The sequence below is a fragment of the Halichoerus grypus genome, chromosome 11 (genome assembly GCF_964656455.1).
Source record: "Halichoerus grypus chromosome 11, mHalGry1.hap1.1, whole genome shotgun sequence".
In the NCBI taxonomy this organism is placed as follows: Eukaryota; Metazoa; Chordata; class Mammalia; order Carnivora; family Phocidae; genus Halichoerus; species Halichoerus grypus.
The window spans coordinates 3,615,391-3,642,026 of NC_135722.1; the positions used below are offsets into that span (position 1 = coordinate 3,615,391).

The 26,636-nt window shown below is 56.8% G+C and overlaps 1 protein-coding gene across 11 annotated transcripts in view; it reads right to left on the reverse strand.

Moving 5' to 3' along the window:
- ANO1 (anoctamin 1) overlaps positions 1 to 9,848 on the reverse strand; it is a 140,609-nt gene extending 130,761 nt beyond the window's left edge. For 4 of the 11 annotated variants that reach the window (XM_078057661.1, XM_036099579.2, XM_036099577.2 and 1 more), the window contains exon 1: positions 9,617 to 9,843. In XM_078057661.1, coding sequence (XP_077913787.1) covers positions 9,617 to 9,674 — 58 coding nt within the window. In that variant the 5' untranslated portion in view covers positions 9,675 to 9,843. Of the gene's footprint in view, positions 1 to 9,616 lie in introns of all 11 variants that reach the window. The other 7 variants (XM_078057659.1, XM_036099576.2, XM_036099574.2 and 4 more) reach the window with 3 other exon arrangements.
- Positions 9,849 to 26,636: the final 16,788 nt, after the last annotated feature.

Below are 26,636 nucleotides of genomic sequence, written 5' to 3' on the forward strand. Positions count from 1 at the left end.
TTCTTGCAGCTTCCTTCACGACGGCCCCAAACTGGAAACAGCCAATCTTTCCAGGAGGATGGATACACCGACCGTGGTCCAGCCACACAATGGGATAAATGCAGCCACACCCCCCCTATTTCCATAGGCACCAAATATTGTGTGGAGCACCAGAAGCTGGACTCAGGAAGAGTTCACACCTTATGTTTCCATGATAAGATGTTTAGAATTATTCCATGGTGACGGGGCGGAGGGTGGAGGGGAACGGGCACGCGGCCACTTTCTGGGGGCAATAGGGATATCCCATATCTTCACACGGTAGAGGTTACACAGATGTACGAATCTGTGTTAAAACTAATGGAAGTGTGGACTTGAACCTGGGCATCTTACTGTTGTATGCCAATTACACCTCAGTTTAAAACATGGAAGTAGGAAGTATGACAGAGCTGCAAAGGACAGGGACCAACGTGGGCAGTGTGGGGAGTGGGCACTCCCAGTGGGTGGGGTGGCTTAGGATGGTTTCTCTGTTGGAAGACATTTAAGGCAAGACGATGAGAAGCAGGCAGAGGGAGAGTGCTCCAGGGCAGGGCACTGCTTGTGCAAAGGCCCTGTGGCTGTGGTCTGGGGGTGGCTGGGGAGAGCCCCTCCTGAGCCACTGGTCAGTTTTCATTTCATGGCCCTGTGGTCTGTGTGACCAGCCGGTCTGGTTTCTCTGCCTGCCGGGCCCTGGGCTGACTCCTGGCTCCTCCCTGGCTCCATTATTGGCTTCCTTTATTTTGTTCTTTCATCCTGGTGTTAATTTATGCTATTTTCTTATATTTTATCCACGTATATAAACTGTAATCTCATTTTGGGGGGATGGGAGGAAAAGCATGGTATTTTTTAACAATAAAAAGTGAATTCAGTACGACAAGCGAGCCAACCCCAAAGCGTGCTTTGGAGACATTCCACATTCTCCACGCGGGCACAGCAGTCTTGCAGATTCAACCACACCACCGGCCCCTCCCTCCAAGAAAGGACCGGTGATAAGAGCAAACACTTAAACCCTGCATCTGGTTCTGCCCACCCCAGGGAACGGAGTACCCGGGGGGCCCTATGTGAGGGGCTCATACCCATGTTCCTGGTTCAGTTCTCATGCCTCATCTCCTGCCCGCCAGCACGCGGGCATCATCTACTCCCCGGGACCTCAGGCTTCCGGGAGCTGAGAGTGTTTTCTGCACTGGCTACCCTCTAAACCCCAGCCGAGAACTTCATTGTACACTCTGCTGGGGAGACGGGTCTCTTGCAAAGTGGCAGGAAACACAGGTGGCGCTAGACCAGTCTTAAAGGCTGGTCTCCCACGGGGCCTTCGGCAGGGACTTTCAAGGCTCATCACCCTTAGATGCTAACATCCTCCTTATATTCGGGAGGAAGGGAGAGAGGACTTGGAGTAAAAGCACACATGAGCTCTGGGCCGTCCTCTGCTACAACCTGCTGTGTGACCTTAGGAATATCACTCAACCTCTCTGAGCCACAGTTTCCTTCTGTTACCAGGAAAGTGAAGGTGTTGGCCCTGGCTTTCTCGTTCAGGAGTCTCTGGAGGGGACCTGGGACACTTACTAGCTCTTTGAGGGCAGAAAAGCACCTGTTCCAATGCCTACTTATTAAAATCAATGACATAATTACTTAACGATTTCCCCTTTGACGCGGAGGTTGGGGAGTCTCGGTGTGTAAATGAGGTGGTCAGTTGAGGTCAAGACTCAATTTATTGCTCCGCTTCTTGCCACTCCTGGAGGTTTGGCCAAGCGAGAGCTTAAATTGTTTGTATTCTTAGTCATAGATTGTTGAATTTACAGCTACAGCGAACTGTGGGTGGTGTTGGCAGGGCCAGGAACGCTGGTGTTGGAGCACCTCCGGCCCGCGGAGGACCATAATTCAGGAAATCCGGCCAGGATGGGTTCGTAAGCTGGGTGCTGATCTAAAACCCCCCAGGCCCGTTAAGAAGTCTCCAGCGCTCCAGACACCAATGTTAAAGGAGAAGCCAGGAACTGTTCCTCGGAGAAGCCTGACAAGCCCTGTCTCGGCCAGGCCAGCAAGGTCAACATCACGGACACAGGGCATACAGACAGCACGTGCCCTGAAGCCATGGCACGCACTGCTCCTTGTGGCCTTCCTCCCAAACACACAACCCCAGTCTGAGCCTGAGGAAGAAAAAAAATCCCAGTTAAGGGACATTCCACAAAAGAACTGCATAGTCCTCCGCGAAGCAGAGCACCAAGTCAGAGACGGTGCTCCAGCCCCGGAGGCTGCGTGTGCCAAGACTGCAGGGAGCAGGGACGTGGGGCCGAGGCACCACGGGAAGGCCAGTGAGGCGGTGGGTCAAGAGCTGGGGCTGAGCAGGGACTCTGGAGGCAGGGGGGCTCCACCGGCAGGGCCGGGGCTGGGCAAGGGCGGGGGAGGCCCCCCAGTGGGGCGAGATGGCCCTGGCCGGGCAGCGTGGAGATAACAATGTGACGGGGGAGGGTGGCCTGGACTCGGAGAGCAGTGGGCAGGTCTGAGATGTGCGTAGGAACTGGCATGGACAGGCCCAGGGAAAGGGCCGATGTGGGGACGAGACAGCAGGCCCAGCTTTGTGACCTCCGCAGGTGTCACTGGTGGCGAAGTGATCTGAGCCCCGATGGCGGGCAGAGCTGGGGCCCGGGGGCCAACACCACGCTCGGGCCGAGTCTGCGGCAGGCGGAGCACAGCCCGGGGCCCCTCCCCAGCGCCCCGCTCGGCCCCAGCTCCGCTGCTCACTGTCCAGGAAACACAATGCAATAAAAATTATGCCCAATCACGCCTCCTCTCCAACAGCTCATGTCAAAAGCTCCAATTCCACTGCAAATGGGGTGTTCAGACGTTTTCACTGAAGTGCCGTGTAAAAGCATTAAAAGTCCTTAGACACCAGAGGCCGTACGTGGGCAGAAATAATTCCGGTCGAGTGTAAAAGGGAAAGGATTAAATCTTGAGTGTCGAGAGTAATGTTTGCACACCACGCCCAGAGGCGAACAAGGGTGCAACTGGAGACAGGGGCTTTCTCTGCTGACCTGTGGGAGTGGAGGACATATGTCCGGGGCCTGGGGAGTTGGGCTCTGTGTGAGAATCCAGAATCCAGCTGAATGGCCTTGACAGGCCCACGGGGAGCGAGGTGTCCCCCTGGGCTGCAACAAGAAGGCAAGCTGAATCACCAGGCAAAGCTTCAGCAGCACACGCAGGCCCCTCCAAGGGCTAAATGCATGAAACTAGTAATTTGTCTACCTAATAGTCACGTGACCCTTGTCAAATGGATTTCTGAGGGTTGGAAGGCTTTTATTAATACTTCCTCACGCAGCATGACAACTCTAACAATGCTCCCGGTGCTCAAGGCTGAGGGCCGGGACGGCTGCAGAGCGGTGCAGGGCAGGGGCTGGAGAGATGAAGACCTCTCGAGCCGTACCTGGCTCCCTGCTGGGGCTCCTGCACAGCGCAGCCCCCACAGAGCAAGGCCTTCTCGGTGAGCGGGGGAGGCAGCAGCTGGGTTGGGCAGGACCCAGTTCCAGTCTTCAACTGGCTGCCTCTAACTCTGTCTGAGTCTCCAGGTTTCCCCTGCTCAGCTGCATGTGGTTATCCACCCGACTGACTGGGCACTCTCGGCCATGTGAGTGTGGGCACATTACTTGCACTCTCTGTGCCTCAGTTCCCTCCTCTTTCAAAAGGGACTCATACTACTCCCTACTTAACGAGTACGCAAGGAGGTGACTTGCGATAGTGCCCGGGAGAGGAGAGGCCAGCAAAAACTGTTAGCCACCATCCATCTATCCATCCACCCACCCATTCACCTACCCATCCATCCATCCATCCATCCACCCATCCATCCATCCATCCATCCACCCACCCACCTATCCATTCATCCATCCATCCACCTACCTATCCATCCATCTACCTACCCATTCATCCATCCATCCACCCACTTATCCATCCATCTATCCATCTATCCACCCATCAATCCATCTATCCTCCCACACACCTATCCATCCATCCAACCATCCATCTACCCATCCATCCATCCATCTACCTATCCATCTATCCATCTACCTATCTACCTATCCATTCATCCATCTATCCATCCATCTACCTATCCATCCATCCATCTATCCACCCACCTATCCATCCATCCATCTATCCACCCACCTATCCATCCACCCAACCATCCATCCATCCACCCATCCATCCATCCACCCACCCATCCATCCATCCACCCATCCATCCATCCACCCACCCATCCATCCATCCACCCACCCACCTATCCATCCATCCACCCACCCACCTATCCATCCATCCATCCACATACCCATCCATCCATCCATCCACCTATCCACCCACACACCTATCCATCCATCCAACCATCCATCTACCCATCCATCCATCCACCCAACTACCTATCCATCCATCCATCCATCCATCCATCCATCCATCCATCCATCCATCCACCTATCTACCTATCCATCCATCCATCCATCCATCCACCTATCTACCTATCCATCCATCCATCCATCCATCCATCCACCTATCTATCCATCCATCCATCTATCCACCCATCTATCCATCCACCCATCCATCCACCCATCCATCCACCCATCCACCCATCCATCCATTCATCCACCCATCCATCCACCCACCAATCCATCCATTGAGTTTGATCTGTTGCTGATGTGCTCTAAGGGAAGTGAGAGCTGAACCCCTCCTCCCCACCCCCCCACCGCCAGGCAGCAGCTCAGAGGAGATGGGGTGGAGCTGCCAGTATGGACCATCCTCTGCACACACAGCTTACTTAGACAAAATCAGGAAGCTTCCACAATGTAAATCACAATGTAAACCTACATGGGCTGTAAACTCTGTGCAAGCAAGTACTGGCTATCCTGTTATCCAGCCCCTGGCACTGTAACTGGCCCAAAGAAGGAGGATCATCTATGTCTGTTCAAATCAAAGTGAATTGTGCATCAAATTGCAATGGTACAAGATAGTTTCCTCTATTAGTCATATCACAGCACAGAAGAAAAACTCTTTGTATGTACAAGTGCATCAGAGGACATTATGGAGAAAGTAAAGACAGTCTACAAGATGGAAGAAAATATTTGCAAATCATATAACTGTAAGTGTTTAACATCCAGAATATACAGAGTTCCTACAGTTCAACAACAAAAAAAACAAACAACCCATAAAAAAAACAGGCAAGGGAACTGAATAGATAAACAAAGAACACATACAAATAGCCAATGAAAAGATGCACACATCATTAGTCATTAGGCCAATGCAAATCAAAACGACAATGAGACACCATTTCATACCTATGAGGATGGCTGCAATTAAAAAAAAAGCAAAATAACAAGTGTTGGCGAGGATGTGGAGAAACTGGAACTCCCTTGTGCATTGTTGGTGGGAGTGTAAAATGGTATAGCCCCTGAGGAAAACAGGGGTTCCTCAAAAAAGCTAAAGACATGATCCAGCTATTTCACTTCTAGGTGTATGGCCAACAGGACTGAAAACGGGGACACAAACAGGGACTTGTATGCAAATTTTCACTGCAGCGCCATTCACAACAGCCAAAAGGTGCAAATAATTCAAGTGTCCATGATAGACTAACGGATACACAAACTGTGGTGCTTCCATACAGTTGAATATTATGGATCTGACACCTGCTAGGATATGGATCGACCTTGAAATACGTGCAAAGTGTAATATGCCAGACACCGGAGGACACATATGGCCTGATTCCACTCAGAAGTATCTAGAAGAGTCAAATTCATAGAGGCCGGAAGGAGACTAGAGGTGACGAGGAGCTGGGTCAGGGGAAACGGGACCTATTGCTCAACGGGTACTCAGTTTCTGTTTGGGACGATAAAGGCAAGTTTTGGAAATGGTGGCGATGCTTGCACAACAATGTGAATGCCGTGGATGCCGCAGAAGAGTGTACACTTAGGATGATTGAACTGTTATGGATATTTAACATCAATTTAAAAGAACAAAAACAGGGGCGCCTGGGTGGCTCAGTCGTTAAGCGTCTGCCTTCAGCTCAGGTCATGATCCCAGGGTCCTGGGATCGAGCCCCGCATCGGGCTCCCTGCTCGGCGGGAAGCCTGCTTCTCCCTCTCCCACTCCCCCTGCTTGTGTTCCCTCTCTCGCTGTGTCTCTCTCTGTCAAATAAATAAATAAAATCTTTAAAAAATAAAAAAAAATAAAAAAAAAAATAAAAGAACAAAAACAAAAACAAAAAAAAACAAACGCAATTCCCTTACCTACTCCCCCGCTACTCCGGGGGGAAAAAAAAAAGCTCCTGTTTTTCCTGTTCCAAAAATCATGCAGCTGCGCTTCAGGCTTCTCTTACCTGCAGCCCCACATCCGATCTGTGGGCAATTCCTGCCAGCTCTGTGTGCAACATACACCTCTCTCCCAACCCACGTCTCCAGCACCTGGTACCTGGGTTACTGCGAGAGCCTCGGGACCAGCTTCTGCCCTTCCCCCCTTGGGCCTGTTCTCTATGGAGGAGCCAGAGGGATCCGCACACACCTAAGTCATCCCCAGTCCTCCCTGCTCTCTGCTCCAGACCCCTCGAGGTTAATGTGGCCAGAAGCCCATCATAGTCTGGATTGTCCCTCCTGCTCCCTCCCTCCGGGGACCCTGGCAGCTCGAGGGACTTTGCACCTGCTGTTCCCACTGCCAGAATGCTTTTCCTCCACCTCCTTCAGGTAGGTGTTCCCATGTGTTCATCAGTGAGGGCTTGCCTGGCCACCCTGTTTATCCTATCCCCACCCCACCCCCCCGCTGCCCCCTCATTTGGCTCTTTCCTGTTCTCCTTGTCTTCGTGGGTCATATTGCCAGCCAACACGTTGGATATTTAATTGTCCTCCATGGTCAAGAAAGCTTCACAAGGGCCATGCCTTTGTCTGCTGTCCCCCAAGCCCCCAGGACGCAGTGCCAGTCACCCAGGAGATGCTCTGCAACTGTTTGTTGAGCAGGCGAGCGCAAGCTGCCGGAGACAACTTGCCCTTCCCTCCCAAGTGGAGAATCGGTGGCACTCAGCCAGGCTGCCTGGGATTCAGACCCTGCCTCTGGCACTTAGCAGCTGTTTGACCTTCAACAGTGTCTCTCCATGCCTCAGTTTCCTTATCCGTAAGCGGGTCCAGCACACAGAGAGTGACGCAACGAAGGTGCAATAACAGGATTTCCACGTGCCCCGCGCACAGCGGACTGCTCAGTGAACTTAGCTATCTGCCCTGCCCCCCACTTCCCTTCCTCCTCTCTCCTCTTCCTTCCCCCTTTCCTCCCTCTGTGCCCAGCGTGCCATCTGTGTAGTCAGGCTCATGGGACATCCCAGCAAGGTTCTGAGGTACGCCCAGGAGTGAGCTGGGCAGACACGATCCAGTGGAGGGATGCCTACCTCCACCTCACCCTAACTCCACCTGCCCTTGTGGGAGATGCAGACCAGGGGCTTATGAATAAGTAATGAGGGAGTTGCTAAAGGAGGCAGAGTGGGAAGTGGCATCTGTAACAATCGATTGCTCCAGGGAAGCGAGAACAAGCTGGTCCCAGGATAAGTCACGGAACGCCAGGTACGACTCCACACCTGGGCCCTATGGACTGGAGCTTATAGTAAGGATGATGATGGTGAGCGGGAGGGTGACAATGAGCCAGTACTCGTGCGGAGTGGAGACACCAGGCAGAAAGGCTGCAGGCTCAAGTCATCCTCACAACAACCCTCTGGATGTAGAGATAAGGCCCAGAGTGGTTAAGTACGTTGGCCCAAGTCACACAGCTGCAGGCAGCAGAGCCGGGGCTCAGGGTTGGGCACTGGGGCTGCACTGCACTCACTGCGAGAGATTCCAGGTCAAAGTGGGGTTCACCTGCAAGTGCCAATGGCAGCCTCTGGGTCTTCATTACACCCAAAGAGCTAAAGAGTGGTGAACTGCTAGGAGGTTTTGTCACAGAGTTCCTCGCATGCCTGCTTCGCTAGGACAAGGCACCCAGGGGCCAATCCAGGAACAGAGGTTGGGGCACCAGTTCTAAGGTCTTACACCTGTGAGCCCTGAAGCCCAGAGCAGAGGAAGCAGGGAGACCCTCCCTCCACATCCAGCCCCGAGGCAGGTGAGGCATCTGCAGAGTCAATGTGTCCATGGCTCAGAGCTGATCCATCAGGGTTCCCCCAAGCCCCACAGCTGAGATACGGCCCATTGCCCCACTTAAAGACTATAAAGACCAAAGTGCAGACCCTCGGCTAGTACCCTCTTGTGGGTGATTCTGCTTGCGATGGGGTAAGGGACAGCCACAGCCTCACAGGAGAGGGCTCTAGGCTTGGAACCACCATGTACTGATTCTATGGTCTCAGTTTCTTTGTACAATGAGGATGATTCTGCTCCCGCCTTACAGGGTTGGATGGAGGACTAAAGGTGTGCAGTGCTGAATTCTGTGCCCAGGTAGAGGTAAGAGCTCGGTTAGATGTCCACAAACGCTGAGTTCAGGGCTCACGTAACCAGCTGCTTACAGAACGGGTCAAGTCTACACGCGAGCTCGAGGAGGGCGCTGGAAAAGGCAGGCCAGCCTGGCCAGGCACCCCCTTCCCCCTCCTGCACCCCGCTCTGGCTGGCAGGGCCCCTCTCTCTTCCTCCTGAGCCCTTAATTTGATGAGTATACAGTGTCACTTCTAGAAAGAAGCCAAATTGGGCTGTTTCAAGAGCAGACGTCACGATAAGTTTCTCCATGGGAATCCAAAAAGAAAAAAAGGGGGTGGGGGAGGAGAGGCAGGGAGAAGGAGTAAGAAGCTTCCCATGCTATAGTTAGCAGCTCCCAGTTCCGAGGTGGCATTCTGATTGTAGGGCACACAATCCTACCCAGGGCGCTCGGGAGGGTGGAGCTCAGCTGTGTAATTAAATAAAACTGAGCGCCGGCTGTAGCCCCTGCCGCTGTCCCGCTCGCTCTGGGGTTTATTTAATAACCTCTGAACTGGGAGGGAAAATCATCCAGGAAACACGGCTTGGGTCATTTATTTTAAAATTATTGGTATAAAAATATCCAGGGTCGTGATTTATGTGCAGGGAGGGGCCCAGGAAGTCAGGGACTCCCCCTCCCAACTCCAGTCAAACCTCATTTGTCTCCCCCCCTCCCCCGGCAGTCCCTCCGCAGTTTCCATGATGACTTCAAGTCATAGGAGTTACTTTATATCGCAAATAAATCTCCAGAATAGCACGGAAATATTATGTGTATTAATAGCGCCTGTAAAAACATCCGAAAAGCTTCCATCCGCCGTGGCCGTGGAGGCCGCACGGCTGGGAGATGCTCTCCCGGGACCGGGGACGCGCGGCCGGCCTGGCAGATGCCTGCCCCCAGCCCAGCCCGGCCTGGCCCCCGGTGGTCTGTCTGCCGTCTGTTTGTCTGTGGCTGACCCCAGTGACCCGCCGCCGACCGAGCCCCCCTCCCCCGCCCCTCACCAGGAAGCAGCACGGGGCCGGTCCCCGCCACCGGACACCGGGGTCCCCGTCTCCTGCCCCTCGTGCACCCCTCAGTCCCGGGGAAGCGGCCGTCCCCGACGCCAATGCCGCCGCGCTCAGGGTCCCTCAGCCCCCCCGCGCAGTCCCCGGATACTCACGGGCCGCGGGGGCTTCCTTGGGGGACAGCCCCTCGAGGTCGATGTCGCCCTCCAGCATGGCGCGGCTCGCTGCCCGGTTCCGGTGCGCCCCGGACGCGCGGCGTCCAGGAGAGGGGGCTACGAAGTCACCCCCTGAGGTCTTCGGCGGCTCCGAGGGCCAGGGGTCGAGCCCAGCTGGGGAGGGGACCGTCCCCCTCCTCCTCCTCCCGGACGCAGGACGCGAAGCCGCGCGCGCCGGAGCCCAACTTGGCCGCCCTCGCGCACCGCCGCCGCGCCGCTCCTCCCCCTGGGCTTTTTGGGCTGGGGGTCCCGGTCGGCCTCCCCGCCCCCGGGGCTACCTGCGGACGCCGCCCTCGCCCCGCCCCGCGCGCAGCGCGACGCCCCGGCCGCCACCCGGACACCGCGCGCGGGCGCGGGACGCTGGAGAAGAAGAGCGGCGCTCGGCCCGCGGGCCTGGCCCGCCCCCGGCCTCCTGCCCCACCGGGCGCGTCTCCACCCGCCCCGGGCCGTCTTATCAGTCGGGGCGGCCAGTGGGGCCCCAGGGGGCCGTGCGCGGCGCCCCCAGCGAGGGCCCCAGGGAAGGGGTGCTGGGGGGGAGGGGCAGAGACCCAGCCCCGAGAGAAAGAGGGCACTGCACGGGCAGATGCGTGAGTGGCCCGGGTTCAGCGTCAGTGGAGAGTACTCGGCCTCCTCCCCCAGGCGGCGGGACCCTAATTCATCACTCTAGCCATTTGTCCCGAGAGGAGGAGGGAAGCCCAGGGATGGGAAGGAGATATGGAGGTTGCACGGTAAGTGCCTGCCTGAACTTGAACCCCAGCCTATGTAGAACTTAGGCATCTTGGTAAAGTGCAAACTGTCTCCAATAGGAGGGACAGTTGTTTGAGGACTCTAGTTAAGCAAGGCAAAGAGAACTTGGCCAGGGCAGAGGTGGGGGGGGGCTCTGACCCACATCCCCAGGCCCGCTCAGGGCTGGGGGGTGGGGCAGGTGCCACTCTCCAGCCCTGCTTGTTTTCAGAAAGCCAGGTCTGCACAATTCAGCATCCTCCCAGACAACCCAGATGCAGGCAGCGCGGAGACCTGGGGGAGTCACAGGCAAGGTGCCTTCTGTGGTTACAAACCCCGCATCCCTGAGACCTCCGGATAAACACGATCAGCTCCGACGCGAGCTGCCCTGGACAGAGGGCGAAAGCTGCTCCCTGACCACAGCACGGGTGCTGGCGGGGCAGGGGCAGCCTGGCCTTTTGAAAGGTCCGTCTCACACTTCGTGCACCCCGAGGAGGAGCCCGCCCATGCCAGGAACCCCGCATCACCTGCCGGGTAACACCCCCCGAGCCGCCGGCTGTGGCTGGCCCCAGGTGGAGACAGACCCAGCCACCCCCGGGGCCAGACTTTGTTCACAGGAAAGGAATCCGTGCATCCTTGAGGATGACGGGCCCGCCCTGAGCCCCGCGGGCTGCGGGCGTTGGTACCCATGTGTGCTGCTTTGGGCACAAACACTCACTAGAAGTAGCAGCAAAACCACAAAGAAACGTCTCCCGCCGAATGTTCTTCCCTGCCCCCGACCCAGAGTGCTATGCACAGAGAGGAGACTCAAGCCTTCCGCCTCCCAGCCAGGGAGGGAGAAAGGTCACCTGCTGTCATCTTTAGTATTTATCTTGTTTTCAGTCTGGACAAAGGATCTGGGAGACGAGCACCCGGTGGGATTTCTTATTCTCGGTGGATGAAGGCTCCCCCCGTGAAGAGTCTGCAGAAAGCCCCGAGAGGCGCGGGCTGGGTACCCCAGAAGCCTGTCCCTCGGGGGCAGAGGAAGCTGGATGGGAATCAGGTGCAGTGTGGGACTGTTGTTGGGGTCACATGAATTTCACAGAGCTTTTACATCTGACCCAAACCACTGTTGTGCAGGAGTGGAGATAAAAACTCATTTTTCTTGGAAGAGTCTGATAGCCAATGTGATACATAGCAATAGCTCAGTTGTATAAATACACAGAGAAAATGTTAGAGTTCTAACCCCTGGAACCATGAACTATAAACCAAAAAAACTCAAGGGAAAAAAAATGTAAATAGGTACCGGGGCTATTTTTAACCATCATTGTTTACCTTTTGGGGGGCAGGGATGGGCTATTGTATATTTAGCCAGCCTTAAAATGCACATTATTTAATGTATTATTATTAGCAGAAATATGTTAAACAGCCATTAATAGATGTTGATTCATTCCAATTGAGGCTATTTTTCTTCTTTTCATCCCCTTGGCTCCAGTTAAGTTGTGCTCTGATGTGAAACCCTTTAGCCGAGTCCAGCATATGCAGAAAAGCCAGCCGTAGATCCAGACTGTTTAAAACGATGTTTGATCCAATCCAGTTTTAAAAGATATTTTAGTAAATACCTGAACCAGCTCATTTTTACAAAGATTGGCTTCAGCTGCGATTTTGGTAAACATTGCTGCGCCAGAAGGATGGCAGGGCTGGGGAGAGGGGGGCTCCCGCGTGGTCTGAGCAGGCAGAGGGTGCCCTGGGGGAAGGGGCACCGAGGGCCCCAGCCTGTTTTGCGGGACCCCCATGCGGCAGTCAGGAGCACCCTGCCCGCGTCAGGAAGATGTTTACATCAAAAGCAGAGCCGGGCAAGTGGACCGGCGTGGGGAGGCCTCTGTCACAGCCGTCATTACAGGATACAGTGGTAATCACGCCACGCCACCCTTGTAATTATGGGACATGGTTTCCCTTTTCGGCGGTGAGGGAGGGAGAGGAGGTAGCTCCCGGGGAGGCTGGGGCCAGCGCTCTTGCCCTGGGGTTGGCCCAGGTTTAAAATAGGCTTTGCAGGGTGAGGCCCCGCCCACTGGGACAGGCTCACTCTCCCCGATGCCTGGGCCTTATCACACAGGGGGGCCTACTAGGGACTCTGGGGGCCTCCTTCGAGACACTGAGCAAGCACGTGACTCACGACAACAGCACTCGGGGTCTCCACGGCTCCCAAACACTGCTCAGGAGTGCTTTAGAGGCCAATGGTTCAGAGGCCAGAGCTCACTTGACCAGCTGAGTGTCACCGTGCCTAAAGCCACCCCATCTGCAGACCTCAGTGTATCCCCCCGCAGTTCCCCAGGAGGACCCTCGGATAAGCCAGGAGATGCCCAAAGGTCACATACACTCTGCCCCCACCGTATTCATCCGCTGATCACGGTCATGGATCATTCAAATAGTGACTTCTTGTAATCTCAGGAAGTCTGTTTTCAATTCAACCAGGTTCTTGGAGCACCTGCTGTGGGCAGGGCCCCGACTCAGGGTTGGCGGAGTGTGGGTGCAAGATGAGCAAGAGGAGGCCCCAGTCCCCCAGAGCCGGCCAGACAAGCCTGGGGCCTCGCAGCGAATCACAAAGGGGCTGGGACCCAGCCTCGGACAGTTGCTTCTTGGCACCTCGGTCTGTGCATCTGCAGGAAGGACCTTGGTAGAGGCTGCTCCTTCGAGACGTTTTGCAAAGCTTGAAAGAGGATCCAACTTCCAGCCCAGAACGTGGCGAGTCGTAAGGGCTGGTTTGGAGGGGTGTTGGCTGTTTGTATCATGCTCAGGTCATGAAGGCCAGGGCCACGTGGTGGGAGTCACTCCCAACAGAGCTCGGGCCTGGCAGTGGCCCCTGACCTGCGGGCCAGCACAGGGGGAGGGTGGCTTTCTCTGGACGGAGGGGGGCTTTAGGGCAGAGGGAGCTGGGGGAGCGGGTGGAAACAGGCCGGCGTGGCAGGTGTTGGGTGTCCAGTGAGTGATGAGTCAGAAGGTGTGGCCAGATCAGACCAGGGCTCTGGGCTGTCGCCTTCAGCAGGATAGGGTGAGTCTTTTGATAAAATAAATAGAAAAAACACAATTGTATGGAGGTGGAATTCATATAACCTGAAATTAACCATTTTAAAGTGAACAGTTCAGTACATTCTTGACGTTGTGCCACCCTCACCGCTCTCTGGGTCCAGAACATTTCCATCACTCCCAGTAAAGCCCCTCACCCCGTGGCAGCTTTCCTTGCTTCCGCCCCCCAGCCCCAGCCACGGCTAGTCTGCTCCCGGTCTCTGTGGATTGTCCTGATCTGGACATGTCACATCCATGCGGTCTTGCTGCTCTCACACCGTTTCTTTTTTCTTAGTGGTGTTCATACATGATTTCTTTTTCGTGATGTTCCTGAGGTTCATCCACGTTACATATCAGAACATCGTTTCTTTTCGCGATTGCATAGTATTCCGTGGTATGGCTCTGACACGCTTGTTGACCCGTGCATCCACTGATGGACGTTTGGGCTGCTTCCAAGGGGGTCCCACCAAAGCACCTGTGGGGGGCTGGGGCTCCCACGACGGCCGAGGGCCCCGGGCAAGGCTGGGCAGAGAGCTCAGCGGCTGGGCCATGCAGACGGCCCAGGAGGACGCCTTGCGAGGTGGGGAGAACGAAGTGCAGCCTTCCGGACACAGGGGCTCCCAGTGGTGGCCACAGAGGGTCTGCCTCCGAAGCGGTCTATCTTCACAGGTTTAACCAGCAGAGGGGCCCCCGACCAGGCGAGCTGCCTGCCTGCGGTCCCCTCGGGAGTCTGTTTATTTATCGAGCACTAAGACAGCACTTACTGGGTGCCAGGCCCTGTTCCAAGTACTTGATAAATATCAGCTCCCTGCAGTCCCTTCTGTTATCATTCCCACCTTCCAGATGAGGAGCCCGATGCTCAGAGAGGAGAAGTCACACCAGCGTGAGTGCGGGGCGGGGACTCGAACCCAGACAGCCTGCTCCGGAGCCCGTGCCGAGCCCTGTGCTCTAGGCTGGAAACCCCACGTTGCCCAGACCTCGGCCATCCATGTCCCACGTCCCGATTTGAGCCTGAGCCAGGATCCTCCTTCCTATTTTTCTTTAACCCCCCTCACTTCTCAATAACCTTTTCACTGTTACTTTTATTTTTTAATCATGGTAAAATGCACATGATATAAAAGGTGCCGTTAGCCACGTTTGAGCGCACAGTTCCGTGGCATCAAATGCACATACACTGTTTTGTGGCCATCACCACTGTCCATCTCCAGAACTTTCCATCCTCCCAAGCCGAACCTCTCTCCCCGTCAGACCCCAACCCTTCCCATTCCCACTACCTCTTGCCCGGAGGAGGCGACAGGCCTCGTGGTACCAAGCTGAGACTCGTCTTGGGCATACTCCAAAAGCCCAAGAGAGACCAAGAAGCCTGAGCTGTGTCTGCACCGGGCGCTACATGGTCCCGCTGCCCTGAGTCCCTGGGCCGCTTAGCGCTGGTTCCCTTCGTACCGAAAGTAGGTTTGCAGCACAGCCGTGGGGGGGGGGGGGCGCATCCGGGGAGATGCCAGGAATAGCAGCCTCCTTCTGTGCATGACCACGAGGTTCTGTGAGCTGCCGCTGCGGCCGGGGTAGCAGCCACGGGAGTGGAGCCACGGCCTCGCTGGACTCACGTCTGCTCTGTTTGTCATCTGTGCTACCTCGACCGTAGGAGGCGTGGGTTCTCGTCCCTGCTGACAGTTGAGGAAACTGATACGGGGCCGGGAGAACCGCTCACCCGGATCCACACAGCTGCTAAGTGTCAAATCCTGCCCAATGGATTCTAGAACTTTCTAGTCGACTCCAGAATGCTTTCCACCACACCATGCCAACCTTCTGTTTGGACTCAACATGTTATTACCGGAACAATAAGAAGGCTCTGGAAACAATAGAAAAAACATCCTATTTAGGCCCTTTAATGTGCTGTGTCCAAAATCCGGCTGGGGCTCCTTGGCCTCTCCTCAACCTTCCGCCTGTTTGTTTGTTTGCGGGATGAGGTAGGCGGTGGGCCTAAGGGAGATGCTCAGCTCACAGCCTTCCAGGTCTGACTAACATCCTGCGGCCTGTTTACCCTCAGAGGCTGCTCCTATTGCTTGAGTTTTTGGAATTAAACAGACTCTAATTAATGGTACAAATATTTACTCTCAATGCCCCATCAAAGAACACACAGCCTGGGTTTTTTGGGTTTTTTTCCTCAGAAAATAACACCGATGCCAAGGCTCTTGGCGGTAAACCGGAGGCGAGATTATGGGCTCCAAGTATGTTTTTAAGTGGTTCGAAGATGGTAAATTTATATATAAAGTCCCTTTATAATTCAACACGCTTGATGGTTTTTTCCCCCAAAAGACCAAAGGGGAACAGTCTTCCCTTGGTGGAGATTATCAGGAGTGGATGATGAAATGCCTCTTGAGGAGGATCGCTTCACCTGGAGCATAGTGTTAAGATCGAACAGTCTAGAAGCTGGCCTGCCGTCACTCGGGGAGTCTGCTTCTTAAGGCCGGGGCCTTTTCCAGGAGCTTTGCCCACAAAAACCTGAGACATTGTCATCTGATCGGGGTGCCTGCCTGCCTGGCACAACAGCCCATCAGACGACTTGGAATGCAGCCCCTCCTAAGAACTGGACGGCAGGCCTCAGTGTCCTCGGGGTTTTTGCCCAAGAGAGCAGTTTTGTCCCGAGGCCTCCCCTCTTCTTCAGTGTGCGTTGGGGGATCAGGATTCCCAGGGAAAGAAAACACCGGGTCCAGCTGCCCTTGGGGACCCCCGCCTCCCCCGCCCTCCCTCCAGCGGCCCTTAGCGGAGCTCCCTGAACCTCCCTAGGCGAGGCTCCCTTCCCCCTTCAGCCACAGTATGCAAATGACAGGCGCTGAGAGCCCAGACCGCTCACAAAGCCTCCGCGCCCCCGGGCTCTCAGATAAGGCTTTCCCAGACCTTCAGAGGGAATCTGAGAAGGAAAAGTCCAGCTCAGTTATCTCCAAAGGGCTCAGAGCCGGGAGGACATGCTGCCCACGGTTGCCCTGGGTGGTGGGGCACACAAAGCCACCGTTGTCTTGGGGGGAGTCGGCTTCCAGTGTCCCCGAAAAGATGAGGGTAAGTGCGTGTCCCCAGGCCACCCTTCTGCCTCCCCCAGGACGCATTTTGCTTTAAAAGCCTCACACTCTGAGCATCCACCAACTCCAGCCTCAGGCCTCAGGGCTGCACCGGCCGGCGGGCTGGGGAGGGTGGGCTGGCCTGCTGCTCGGGTCCGCGGGGCCGGATGGGCTGTGGTGTATCCCGGTCCGATGACTCTGCCGCCCCCCTGCTCCCTCTCGGGTGTGCATCCTCCTGCCTGAGGCATAGGCGGCCTAGCAGGGCTCGTGCGCTGGGCTCTCGGAGCTGGGCCGGGGAGGCCTCTGCAGGACCAGCCCCTGCGGCCACGGCTCAGCCTTCGCCGCACGTTTGCTGCTCCTGCGGTCTTGGCTCACGGGGCACGCACACCGTGCAGGACTCCAGCATCATCCCCTGCGCCGGGGTCCGTGTGACAGCTCAGGTGGCGCCCGAGCCGCCCTTGGCTCTTCAACCCGAAGGATTTTTTTTTTTTTTTTAAAGATTTTTTATTTATTTATTTGAGAGAGAGAGAATGAGAGAGAGCAAGCACATGAGAGGGGGGAGGGTCAGAGGGAGAAGCAGACTCCCCGCCGAGCAGGGAGCCCGATGCGGGACTCGATCCAGGGACTCCAGGATCATGACCTGAGCCGAAGGCAGTCGCCCAACCAACTGAGCCACCCAGGCGCCCCAACCCGAAGGATTTAATAGCATTTTGAGGGAGCTGGGTAGCTGCCTTCCCATTCTGGGTGACGGCTCCGCTCAGACCCGGAGAAGCAGGGGAGAGGCGGCTACAGACGGGGCTCACACGACAGGAGCTCCGTGTCCCCTGGTCCTGGAGGCCGACGCCCAGGATGCAGGCGCGGGCAGGGCGGGGTCCCCTTGAGGCCTCTCTCCTCGTGTGTGGACGACCATGCTCTCCCTGGGTCCTCATGGGGTCGTCCCTGCGTGCGGGTCTGTGTCCTGATCCTTTCTTCCTGTAAGGACCCCGGTCACACGGGATCAGGGCCATCCTGCTGACCTCATTTCACCTTAATCAGCTCTATAAAGACCCCAGCTCCAGATTCAGCCACCTTCTCGGGTGCTGGGGGTCAGGACTCCAACACAGGAATTTGGGGGCACGATTCAGCCCCTACCGGGTTTAAAGAACGGACGGTCCACAGAGGCTCGGGTCAGGTTGGGGGATCAACAGGACATGATGAAGCACCCCCACTCTAGCACCCGGGGGAGTCAGGCAAGCACCCCAGGAGGCTGGGCTGGAGGAGAGGGCTCCAGCCTTCAGGGCGGGAGCCTCAGCTCACAGGAGAGGCCAGAGGGACAGACAGCCAGGCCTCTGTCCTGACAGCCAAGTAGGTGACAAGCGGGCCCAGTGCATAAAGGCCATCTCCTCCTTCCCCGCCTTCTCCCAGGGCACCGCACGGAGCAGGGGGCGAGGGAGCGGGGGGTGGTGGAGGCTCCGGCTCCGCACCGTGGATCAGTGGACTCCAGCCATGTGGACGGCTTAATAAACCAAACAGACTAGAACAAACTAAAACAAACAAATCGATCAAGCACTGTGTTCTTGCCAGCCAGGAGGTTTCGAGCAGATGGTTCTGCAACGCACAGCGCCCCGGCTGGTAGACAGCCCCCAGCGGCTCGCTGGCTCGCGGGGAAGGACCGGGCAGCCCGTCTGGAGCAGGTTGTCAGGGAGAGCGCGTGGCCCAGAGCGGGGGTCCCGCAGCTGCCTCGTGCACGAGTGTGTGCACGCTCCCAGCGACTGAAGGGGGGCCTTTCCTTCTGGGCCCCCCATTACCCAGGAGTCTGTGCTGGAGGAGTGAGAGCCTGTGGCTCCCCGTGGGCCCCGTGGGAGGTCTTCCTGCGGGTCTCCTCAGGGAGGGTGTGTGGGCTTTGGCCATTTTGGGGAGGGGGCTGCCCAGCACTGACTCCCTTTCCCACTTGGGGATCCCCTGGGTGTGATATCGGTGGGTACAGAGCCCACTCTCCCGTGAGGTGGTGGCAGGCCGTCAGCTTCGGCTCCCTGGCAGCTGGGCCGAGGTCACGTGACTCCAGCTTGGCCACGCAGACCCTCCCGTGAGCGCCGGGCCTCGGGCCTGGAGAGGGCAGGGCGAGGACTGTCTCGGGACAGTGGGGCACGGTCGGTCGGTGGCTGTGGCAGCCCTGTGCCGTGGCAGGGGATCTTGCGATGGTACGGAGAGAGGGCACTTGCCCTTTCCTTCATTCCCGCCTCTCACGGGGCCATCCGTCATGTTCTTTCTCAGAGAGCCGCAGTGGACTTCCGTTGCTTGCAGCCAGGGATCCTGACCCCCGGAAAGTGACGTCTGCTCTCGTGCCCAGAAGCCCGCTGGTCTCGGCGTCTTCCTTCTGAGCCACTGGTGTGGTCGTATTTTGTGGACAAGCTGAATGACGTAGCAGCTTTGGTTTTCCTCTTAGGATTGTCTGCTGGGAGTCTCGGGGACAACTTTGGGGTGGTGCCTGGGGCAGGTGGTTAGGACGATGGGCCACCCACAGCTGAGCCCCACGTTCTTCAATCCGGTGCCGGGCCAAGAGCGCGGGGTTGGGGGTTCCTGCTTGCTAAGAGACTGCTGACTCCACCCACCTGCCCTTCCTCAGCTCAGCGATCTTGGGCAAATGCGCTTCTTCTTTGTCTCCTTTCATAAGATGGAGATCCACGTGGCGCCTACCCCCACGTTGTCATGCAGAGCGAGCAAGCAAGACGAGGGGAAACACTCCGTGTCTGGCCCACAGAAGCCATTCTGCAGGCGCCCTACTTCCAGAACCTCATTGTCCCTGTGCCTCGTTGTTTGTATGATCTCCCAAATTATTATGTTTCTTGTGGAATTTAAAAAATCTCAGCAAGCTGCAGGGGCTCCTGGGTGGAGCAGTTGGTAGAGCGTCCGACTCTCCGTTTCGGCTCAGGTCATGATCTCAGGGTTGTGAGATCGAGCCCCGCGTCGGGCTCTGCGCTCAGTGTGGAGACTGCTTGAGATGCACCCTCCCCCCTATCCCGCTCTCTCTCTTCCCCACCCCCTCTAAAATAAATAAATAAATAAATCTTAAAAAAAAAAATGTCGGTAAGCTACCCTAAAATCCCTTTAGAATGAGGTGCAATCCAGAAAGCAGACGCTCCAGTAAGAACACATGTACTGACGTCTTACACCACCTGGGAACATCTCCCCAGAGCTGCTAGATCAGGGAATTAAAAGTATTTTTCATCTTTAATAGAGTCTTCAAGGACCAATAGAAAATACTTAGGAAAGCGGCGGGCTTCAGGCAATAAATATTTATCGAGCGCCTCCTTGGCATAGGTTCAGGTGCTGAGGGCACAGGGCTTTAGAAAAATCTTTGCCGCTATGGAGATGCTCTTCCTACGCAGGAGAAAAAAGATAGGCAATACTATTGTGTTGCAGAGTGAGGGGTTTTGAGGAAAAATGAGGCAGCCTGAGGGGACAGAGAGTAAGCCGCCACAGACAGGCGTCGGGAAGGGCTGTGTGCACGTAGGCCCGAGGGAGGGAGGGCACGGTGCTGTACCGGCGTCTGGGGAGGAACGTTCTGGGCCCAGGGCACAGCCGTGCAAAGGCCCTGAGGGCAGCCAGCTGCTCCTTCTCCAACCAGCTTGACTCTCTCAGGAATGCTGGTCAAGAGTAAGGAATCCTCTTGGATTTACGAACCACGTCTGGAGGCCTGATCCCAGGTCAACATTGATATGGCACATTTACACAGAAATATCTTATCACGACGCAGTGTGAAAGCGGCACGATCCAGTTGCTCAGGAATTGTTTTACGGCTCCAGGAAGATGACACATGTCATGTTAATCGCAGGGTTTCACAGTTTCCACAGGCGGGGAAGGCAGGGTTCACGGGCGTGTGTGCAGAGCCTCCCCGGGGAAATGAGGTCGTTCATCGTCCCCGAGCCACTCGCCTGGTGACTGGATCCATCGTGCATCCACGGCGCACCGCGTTTTTCCGGGGCCGCCAGATAGGTGCCCGCATGACCACGCACCCGCCTAATGAAAAGATCTGGGCACCATGGCTCACTCTGCCAGTGGTAGACCGGGATGGCGTGGCTCTAGCCGGCCAACACCCCAGTGGTTTCCCTCAGCTCGCCTTCCCTTGTCTTTTCTGGGGAGCCATTTACCCACAGCAGAGGCCACAGGGACTGACAGCCCATTTTACAGATGAGAGACTGAGGCTCCGAGGGAGGAGGGGAGAGCCAAGTCCCTGGCCAGTCGCTAGCCCCCCAGGACGAGGTCTGGAGAACCTCCTGAACCCATGCCACAGACTGCCGGTTGTCCCCCAGGGCTTACTCTTTGCCTTTCTCTTAAAGTAACTAGTTTTTAGCCTGCATATAACCACCCGGAACAAAGCCTGCATGTCCCGGCCTCCTTTGCAGCTTATTGCGGCCATGGAACTAAATTCAGGCCCGTGGGAAGGAATGAAAGCATATGAACAACTTCCAGGGAGGAGAGTGCCTTTCTATGCCTTTTCTCGCTCCGGTGCTGGAATGCAGACTTGATGGCCTGAGCTCAAGCAACCATCTTGGGCCATGAGGTGGATGCTTTTGCTGAGCATGGCAGAGCAGCCTGAGAGAAGGACCCCGGGTCTCTGATGACTTCATGATGCCCCCTACCAGTCCTGGAATCCTGACATGCCACGCTCTGGACTAGTCTTATGTGAGAGAAAATCACTCTCAACTTTTTAAAGGTAAGTTTTCTGTCCCTTGCTGCTGAACCAACAGAGGCCTTTCCCTTCAATGTGGCTGTTTATGCAAGTCCTTCATTATGACAGAGATGAAGAAAGAGCCCCAGAGAGGGAGTGTGATCTGTCCAAGGTCACAGAGCTCCACTTAGATAAGCATTTCATTTCCAACCTGCCTGAAATAATTGCTCAAGCAAATAGCCCTTGCCTCCCGAGGGCCGGCCAAGACTGTGGCCCAGCGAGTTCACAGGAGGGCCAATCGATGAGGCTGGACACACTTTGAAGGCCTTCGCCACCGAGGCTGCTGTCAGTCCAACTCTGCCCCAGCCTCCCTGAGGACGCGTGCAGAACCCCGTTCCTTGACCCGACTCTGAGAAGTCACTCCCCTGAGGGTCGGGCCCTGGGACAGTTGGGTGCGTGGGGCCCGTCAGTTCTGATGTGTGACATCCCCCATGCCAGGTTCCCCTCCGCAGAGAGAAGCCCCCGCAGGCTCCCCCCGCTGATCCTCCTCCTGGTTGTCTGCATTTCCTGTTGGCAGGGCCTCTTTTGGAGACCCTGAGACCATGGCAGCCCTGCCCCCCCAAACTGCCTCTGACAGTGATTCCAAACCTCCTGTTGGAGACCCGTCCTCTGACTGATGAGGGGGTGACCGGCTCATTCCGGCCACCTTCCTGCCGTCGGGTCTCCCAAAACTCCGAGCTGCCTCTTCCTCCTTGTCCTGAGAGCCTCTGTGGCGTTTCATGGCTTCTCTTGGCAACAAGAGACAATTTCTCAGTAGACCTGGATACTTAGGATGTCCGTCTGATGACAAAATAGGGGCCATAGCCAGAGGGAGGCCCTGCCCAGCCCCAACATCAGACGCTGAGCCTCACCGAGGAAGATGCCACCATGTGCGCCCTGTCCTTCCAATTCTCTGTGTGTGTGTGGGGGGGTCATGCCCATTTTACAGAAGAGGAAGCCAGGGGCTGAAAGGTTGACGCGCCCCAGGCCACACCTGCTAGGCAGACCCGGCACCGGGATCTAGCCTCCGCCCCAGACCAGGCCCCGTGGCCCCCCTACCGCCCTTCCCAGCCTCCACCCCTGGAGGAAGTCTCCACACACGGCCCTGAAAGGGGAACCACGGGACTTTGGGGACCGCTGGAGAAGGGGAGTGGCTTCTCACTGCCCTCGTGCACCCCTGTGCCTGGTCAGGGCCCGTCCCCCGGGGCCCTGCGGCCCCGGCTGTCCCACAGCTGTCCGACTGCCTGCAGAGGAGCCGGCCTCCATTCGGCCAGGAGCCACCAGCGAAGGGTGGTGCTAACCTCGATTACGCCAGGGTGTGACTGGCCCCGATGTGTCTGACGGTTCCCCATTGCCGATGCCGGCGTCACGATCAAGGGCTCCGCTCCTAGGCCTTCGTGACAAAGACATAAAGACTGAAGGGTGCTGCTGCCAACAGCAAGCGAGGGGCCTTCCCAGGGGATCCCTCAAGTTACAGCCCTGGGCACTTCAGGCCAGGTCGCAAGCCCAGGGGCTGTGCGGTTAGCATAGGAGTATCGCTCACTATGCAGCTGGTGGACAGAAATCCCGCTCACGAAGTGCTCCTGGGAGAGGTGGAGGCTGGAGTCTGAACCCCCAGTGCAGCTCGAGGTTTGCGTGCTCGTCCCCAGCAGATGCAGGGGGTGCAGCCCGCTGGCCCCAGCCCTTCCCTAACGGGGCCCTCCCTCCGGGCAGCCTCTCATCCTGCCTTCGGCTTCACCGTCTTGGTGAAACGGCTCGTGCATTCGCGCCACGATTCGGCGTTTCCCGGAATTCCTAGACCGGAACCTGCCCTCCTCTTCTGTGCGCCTCGGGCCGGCCCTCCTCCGGGGAGACTGTCTCCCTGATGACAGAGCAGAGTCACCGCGTCTCTCCCTGGCGTGGCCGTCCGAGGACTACCTCACGGGAAACGGGTCCTCGGACCTTCTCAGTGTGGGGATCGCAAAACTTGGCAACACTTTGTAGCTATTTGAGGGCTTTTCTGTAAACATCTGATTGCCTAATTCACATTCCTCTTCCCTCTGCCTTGACTCTCAGACACTTTGAGAACAAACCAAAAATAAAAATTAGTCCTTTTCCAGCGAATTCACTCATTTTTGCAAAACCTCACTCTGTCCCCCTCTGCCCTGGAGACTGAGGGTCACTCCTGGGCGGGGCGGGGGGTTTCCGGCTTTGGCCAAGGCAGTCTCTGGGAAGGGAGCTGCCCGGTAGGGATAGGACTGACGTGAGAGTCCCTGCATGCCTCATCAGGCAGATGGTAGCTGCTCGGTGCATGTTGCTCAGAACGGAAACTCCCCATTGTCCAGGAGGCGAGTCCCAGAGGTGGGAGCGGGCTGGCCTCTTAATTCTCAGCCCCTGTACAATGTCCCCTCTTTCTGCAGCGGCAAGCGGCTCAGTGACTGCGAGCTTCTCTGGAGAGAGGCGGCTAGGCTCCCCCACAGCCCTGCCCCTAGCCGCTGGGTGACCCTCTGGCTGGTGGTTTCATCTCTCTGGGCCCCAGCTTTGCATAGTACGGGATCGAAACAGCACTCGGTAGGTGCCATTGGGCTGGACACTGTTATTAGTCCCATTTTACCAATGAGGGAACCAAGCACAGAGAGGTGAGGCAGCTCTCTCTAGGAGGCTCAGCCAGTAAACGAGAGTCGGGTCCAACGTAGGGGTCTGGTCCCAAAGCCTTGGCATCAGGGCCGCCCTCGTAGGGCCCCTCCTGGCCCAAACGCTCAGTGGGACGCCCGGGATAGTTAGCACTCCATCCAGGCAGTACGACGGCTCTCAAGGGAAGGCGGTGGATTGCCCCCCAGAGACACTGGGCAGTGTGCAGACATTTCTGGGTTGTCGCACCCGAGGGTGGGGTGCTCCTGCCTCTAATGGGTGGAGGCCAGGGATGCTGCCAAACATCCCGCCGTGCACAGGACGGCCCCCACGACGAGCAACGAGCCAGCCCCAAATGTCAACAGTGCCGAAGCTGAGAAACCGGGCTTGTGATTATTGTTCTCAGGAGGGGCTTGCCTTCTGGAAGGTGCCTTGCGTTAACCTACCCCCGGTCAGGCCCACCATCCTGGCGGTGCTTTCCCTGCCCACTGGCCTGGGCACCGCCCAGAAGCCACATGCACGGGGATCTAGAGGGCAGACCGGGTGTCCAGCCTGGGCTGACTGGGCTGGCAGTGTGCAGCGCTCCCCAAACCCCCCACCCCGCTGTGGACCCTGTGTCTCCTTACTGGTCAGCAGAGGGTCCAGCGCTGTCTCCTCCATCTGAGCACTGCCCATGCGCTCGCCTCTAGTGGGTGCCGGCTCCCCGCCGCAGGTGAGGACCCTGGGGCTCCAGAACACATCTGTACTGGGACCTCGGGCAAGGTGGCAGAGACCACTCCCCAGGGTGAGCAGGGTTTGCAAAGTGAGTCATCGGGGCAAGAGGACTGGCAGCCAGGTGTCGATCATGGGTTAATCATTAACATGCAGACACTTCCCTGGGATCCCGAAGGACCCTCGGGCATGGCCTCAGCCAGCCTCGACTGGGGTCCTGGGAGACCCATCCCATCAGGGCCCACCTTGGTCTGGTGGTCTGCTGAAGGGGAGGGTCGGCGCCCAGGGGCCCTCTCTCCCTTTACCCATAGGGCTTCTGCTCTGCAAAGTTGGGGCCACAGAAGAAGAGCGGTCCCATTTCACGGCTCACACCACCGACGGTCCCTTCAGACCACCCTACCCTAAGTGCCTCTGTTTCCCACGCTGTGCCAGGCCCCTGACATATATCATCTCCTCAGACACTGTCCCAGCCCTGCAAGCAATGAGTTGTGTCTCCATCTCTCCGGGGACGGGGTGAGGCTCCACAGGTGGCTGTCCGCTGAGAGGCCTGGTAAAGAACAAGGAGGAAAAGGAATAAATCATTTCTTCCTTTGGGGTGTCTTTCCTCAGCGGATACACAAGCTGCTCAGGGGTTAAATGAGGCCACGCAAGGAAAATGCTGAGCACGGGTCCCGGGCACACAGGAGCACTCGATAAACGTTGGCTGTTTTCCATGTCACGGGGCTGTGCCTCCAGGCCCAGGATCCTGGGCTGGTTTGTCCCTGGGGTGGAAGCACGTGGCCCATGTTGGAGGAACAGCTGTCAGGGGACTTGGCCAAAGCCACAGGGCAGGGCAGTCTCAGTGCTGGTGGGTCTGCCTCCCAGGGTTGTGCTCCTTCAAAATGCCGCTTCGGTCCTGAGATGTCCTGCATCACCTGGGAAAGCGATTGCACTCTCTTCAGGTGGGTGGGTTCCAAGCAGCGGCCCCAAATTCCAACAGCAACGAAGGCCCTCCGTCTGTGGCTCTCCTGACTGGAGGAGGGACGACAGGGTGCGGGTAGGTGGGGGGCTGGCGAGCGAGCGAACGTGGGGAAGCCTCCCCCTGGGGGTAGGGGAAGCTCTGAGTCGAAGGGAGGTGCGGGGAGGGGACGTTCGGGGCTGTCAGGGCAGGAAAGCAGAGAACTGGGTGCTGTTCACCTCCCCGGAAATCAGCTGTGGATCCAAGAGTTTTACTCCAAAGCTCTCCCTGCCTCTCTTGGCCACTGTAAGCCCGTCCTGCTCCAACTCAAATGAGATTTTTTTTTTCTTTTGAGATTTTATTTTTAAGTAATCTCCACACCCAACGTGGGGCTCGAACCCACAACCCTGAGATCAAGAGCCACACGCTCCAACGACGGAGCCAGCCGGGTGCCCTTCGAGGGATATTTGAGGGAGGTGAATCAGAGACTGCCGTGGGGAGAGACACAATAATACATTTCATTCATTCCTTCATTCATTCGCCCATTCCTTCTCTTCCCCAGAAAACATTTCCTGAGCACTTCCGCTGTCCAGGAAGGATGCTCTGAGGCAGAGAGCAGAGGGGAAGCCACCTGAGTTCCTGACATCAAGCAGAGTACGGGGCAGTGCAAGGGTCTCATGGTTAAGGAATTCCATTTTGGGGGGCGCCTGGGTGGCTCAGTCGGTTGAGCATCCAACCCTTGATTTCGGCTCAGGTCACGAGCAAGCCCCATGCCGGGCTCCCCGTTGAGTGGGGAGTCTGCTTGAGACTCTCTTCCTCTCCCTTGGCCCCGCCCCTAAAATAAATAAATTAATCTTTTAAAAAAAGGGGGGAATTCCATTTTGAAGGGGAGATGGGTGAACTCCTGTTGCGTTGGATCTGGAGGACCCGTGCCCTCCCCGCTAGGGAATGGGGTCTGTGCTGGGGGCACCGGGCACACGGGAGCCGGTCGAGCCCCTGGGGCTAGGATGGCCTCCCCTGTGGGAGACGCAAGGCCCCACGCAGGGTGCAGGGTCGAAGCTGTGACCCTAGTAGGTCGAAGCGTTGTTTGGCATCTAAAGCCTTGTAATGGGCTCCCAACATTTCCACATGTCTGGTTATTAACACCAATTACTAAATCCTGGCCCGCCAACCTCGCACCTCCCTTTC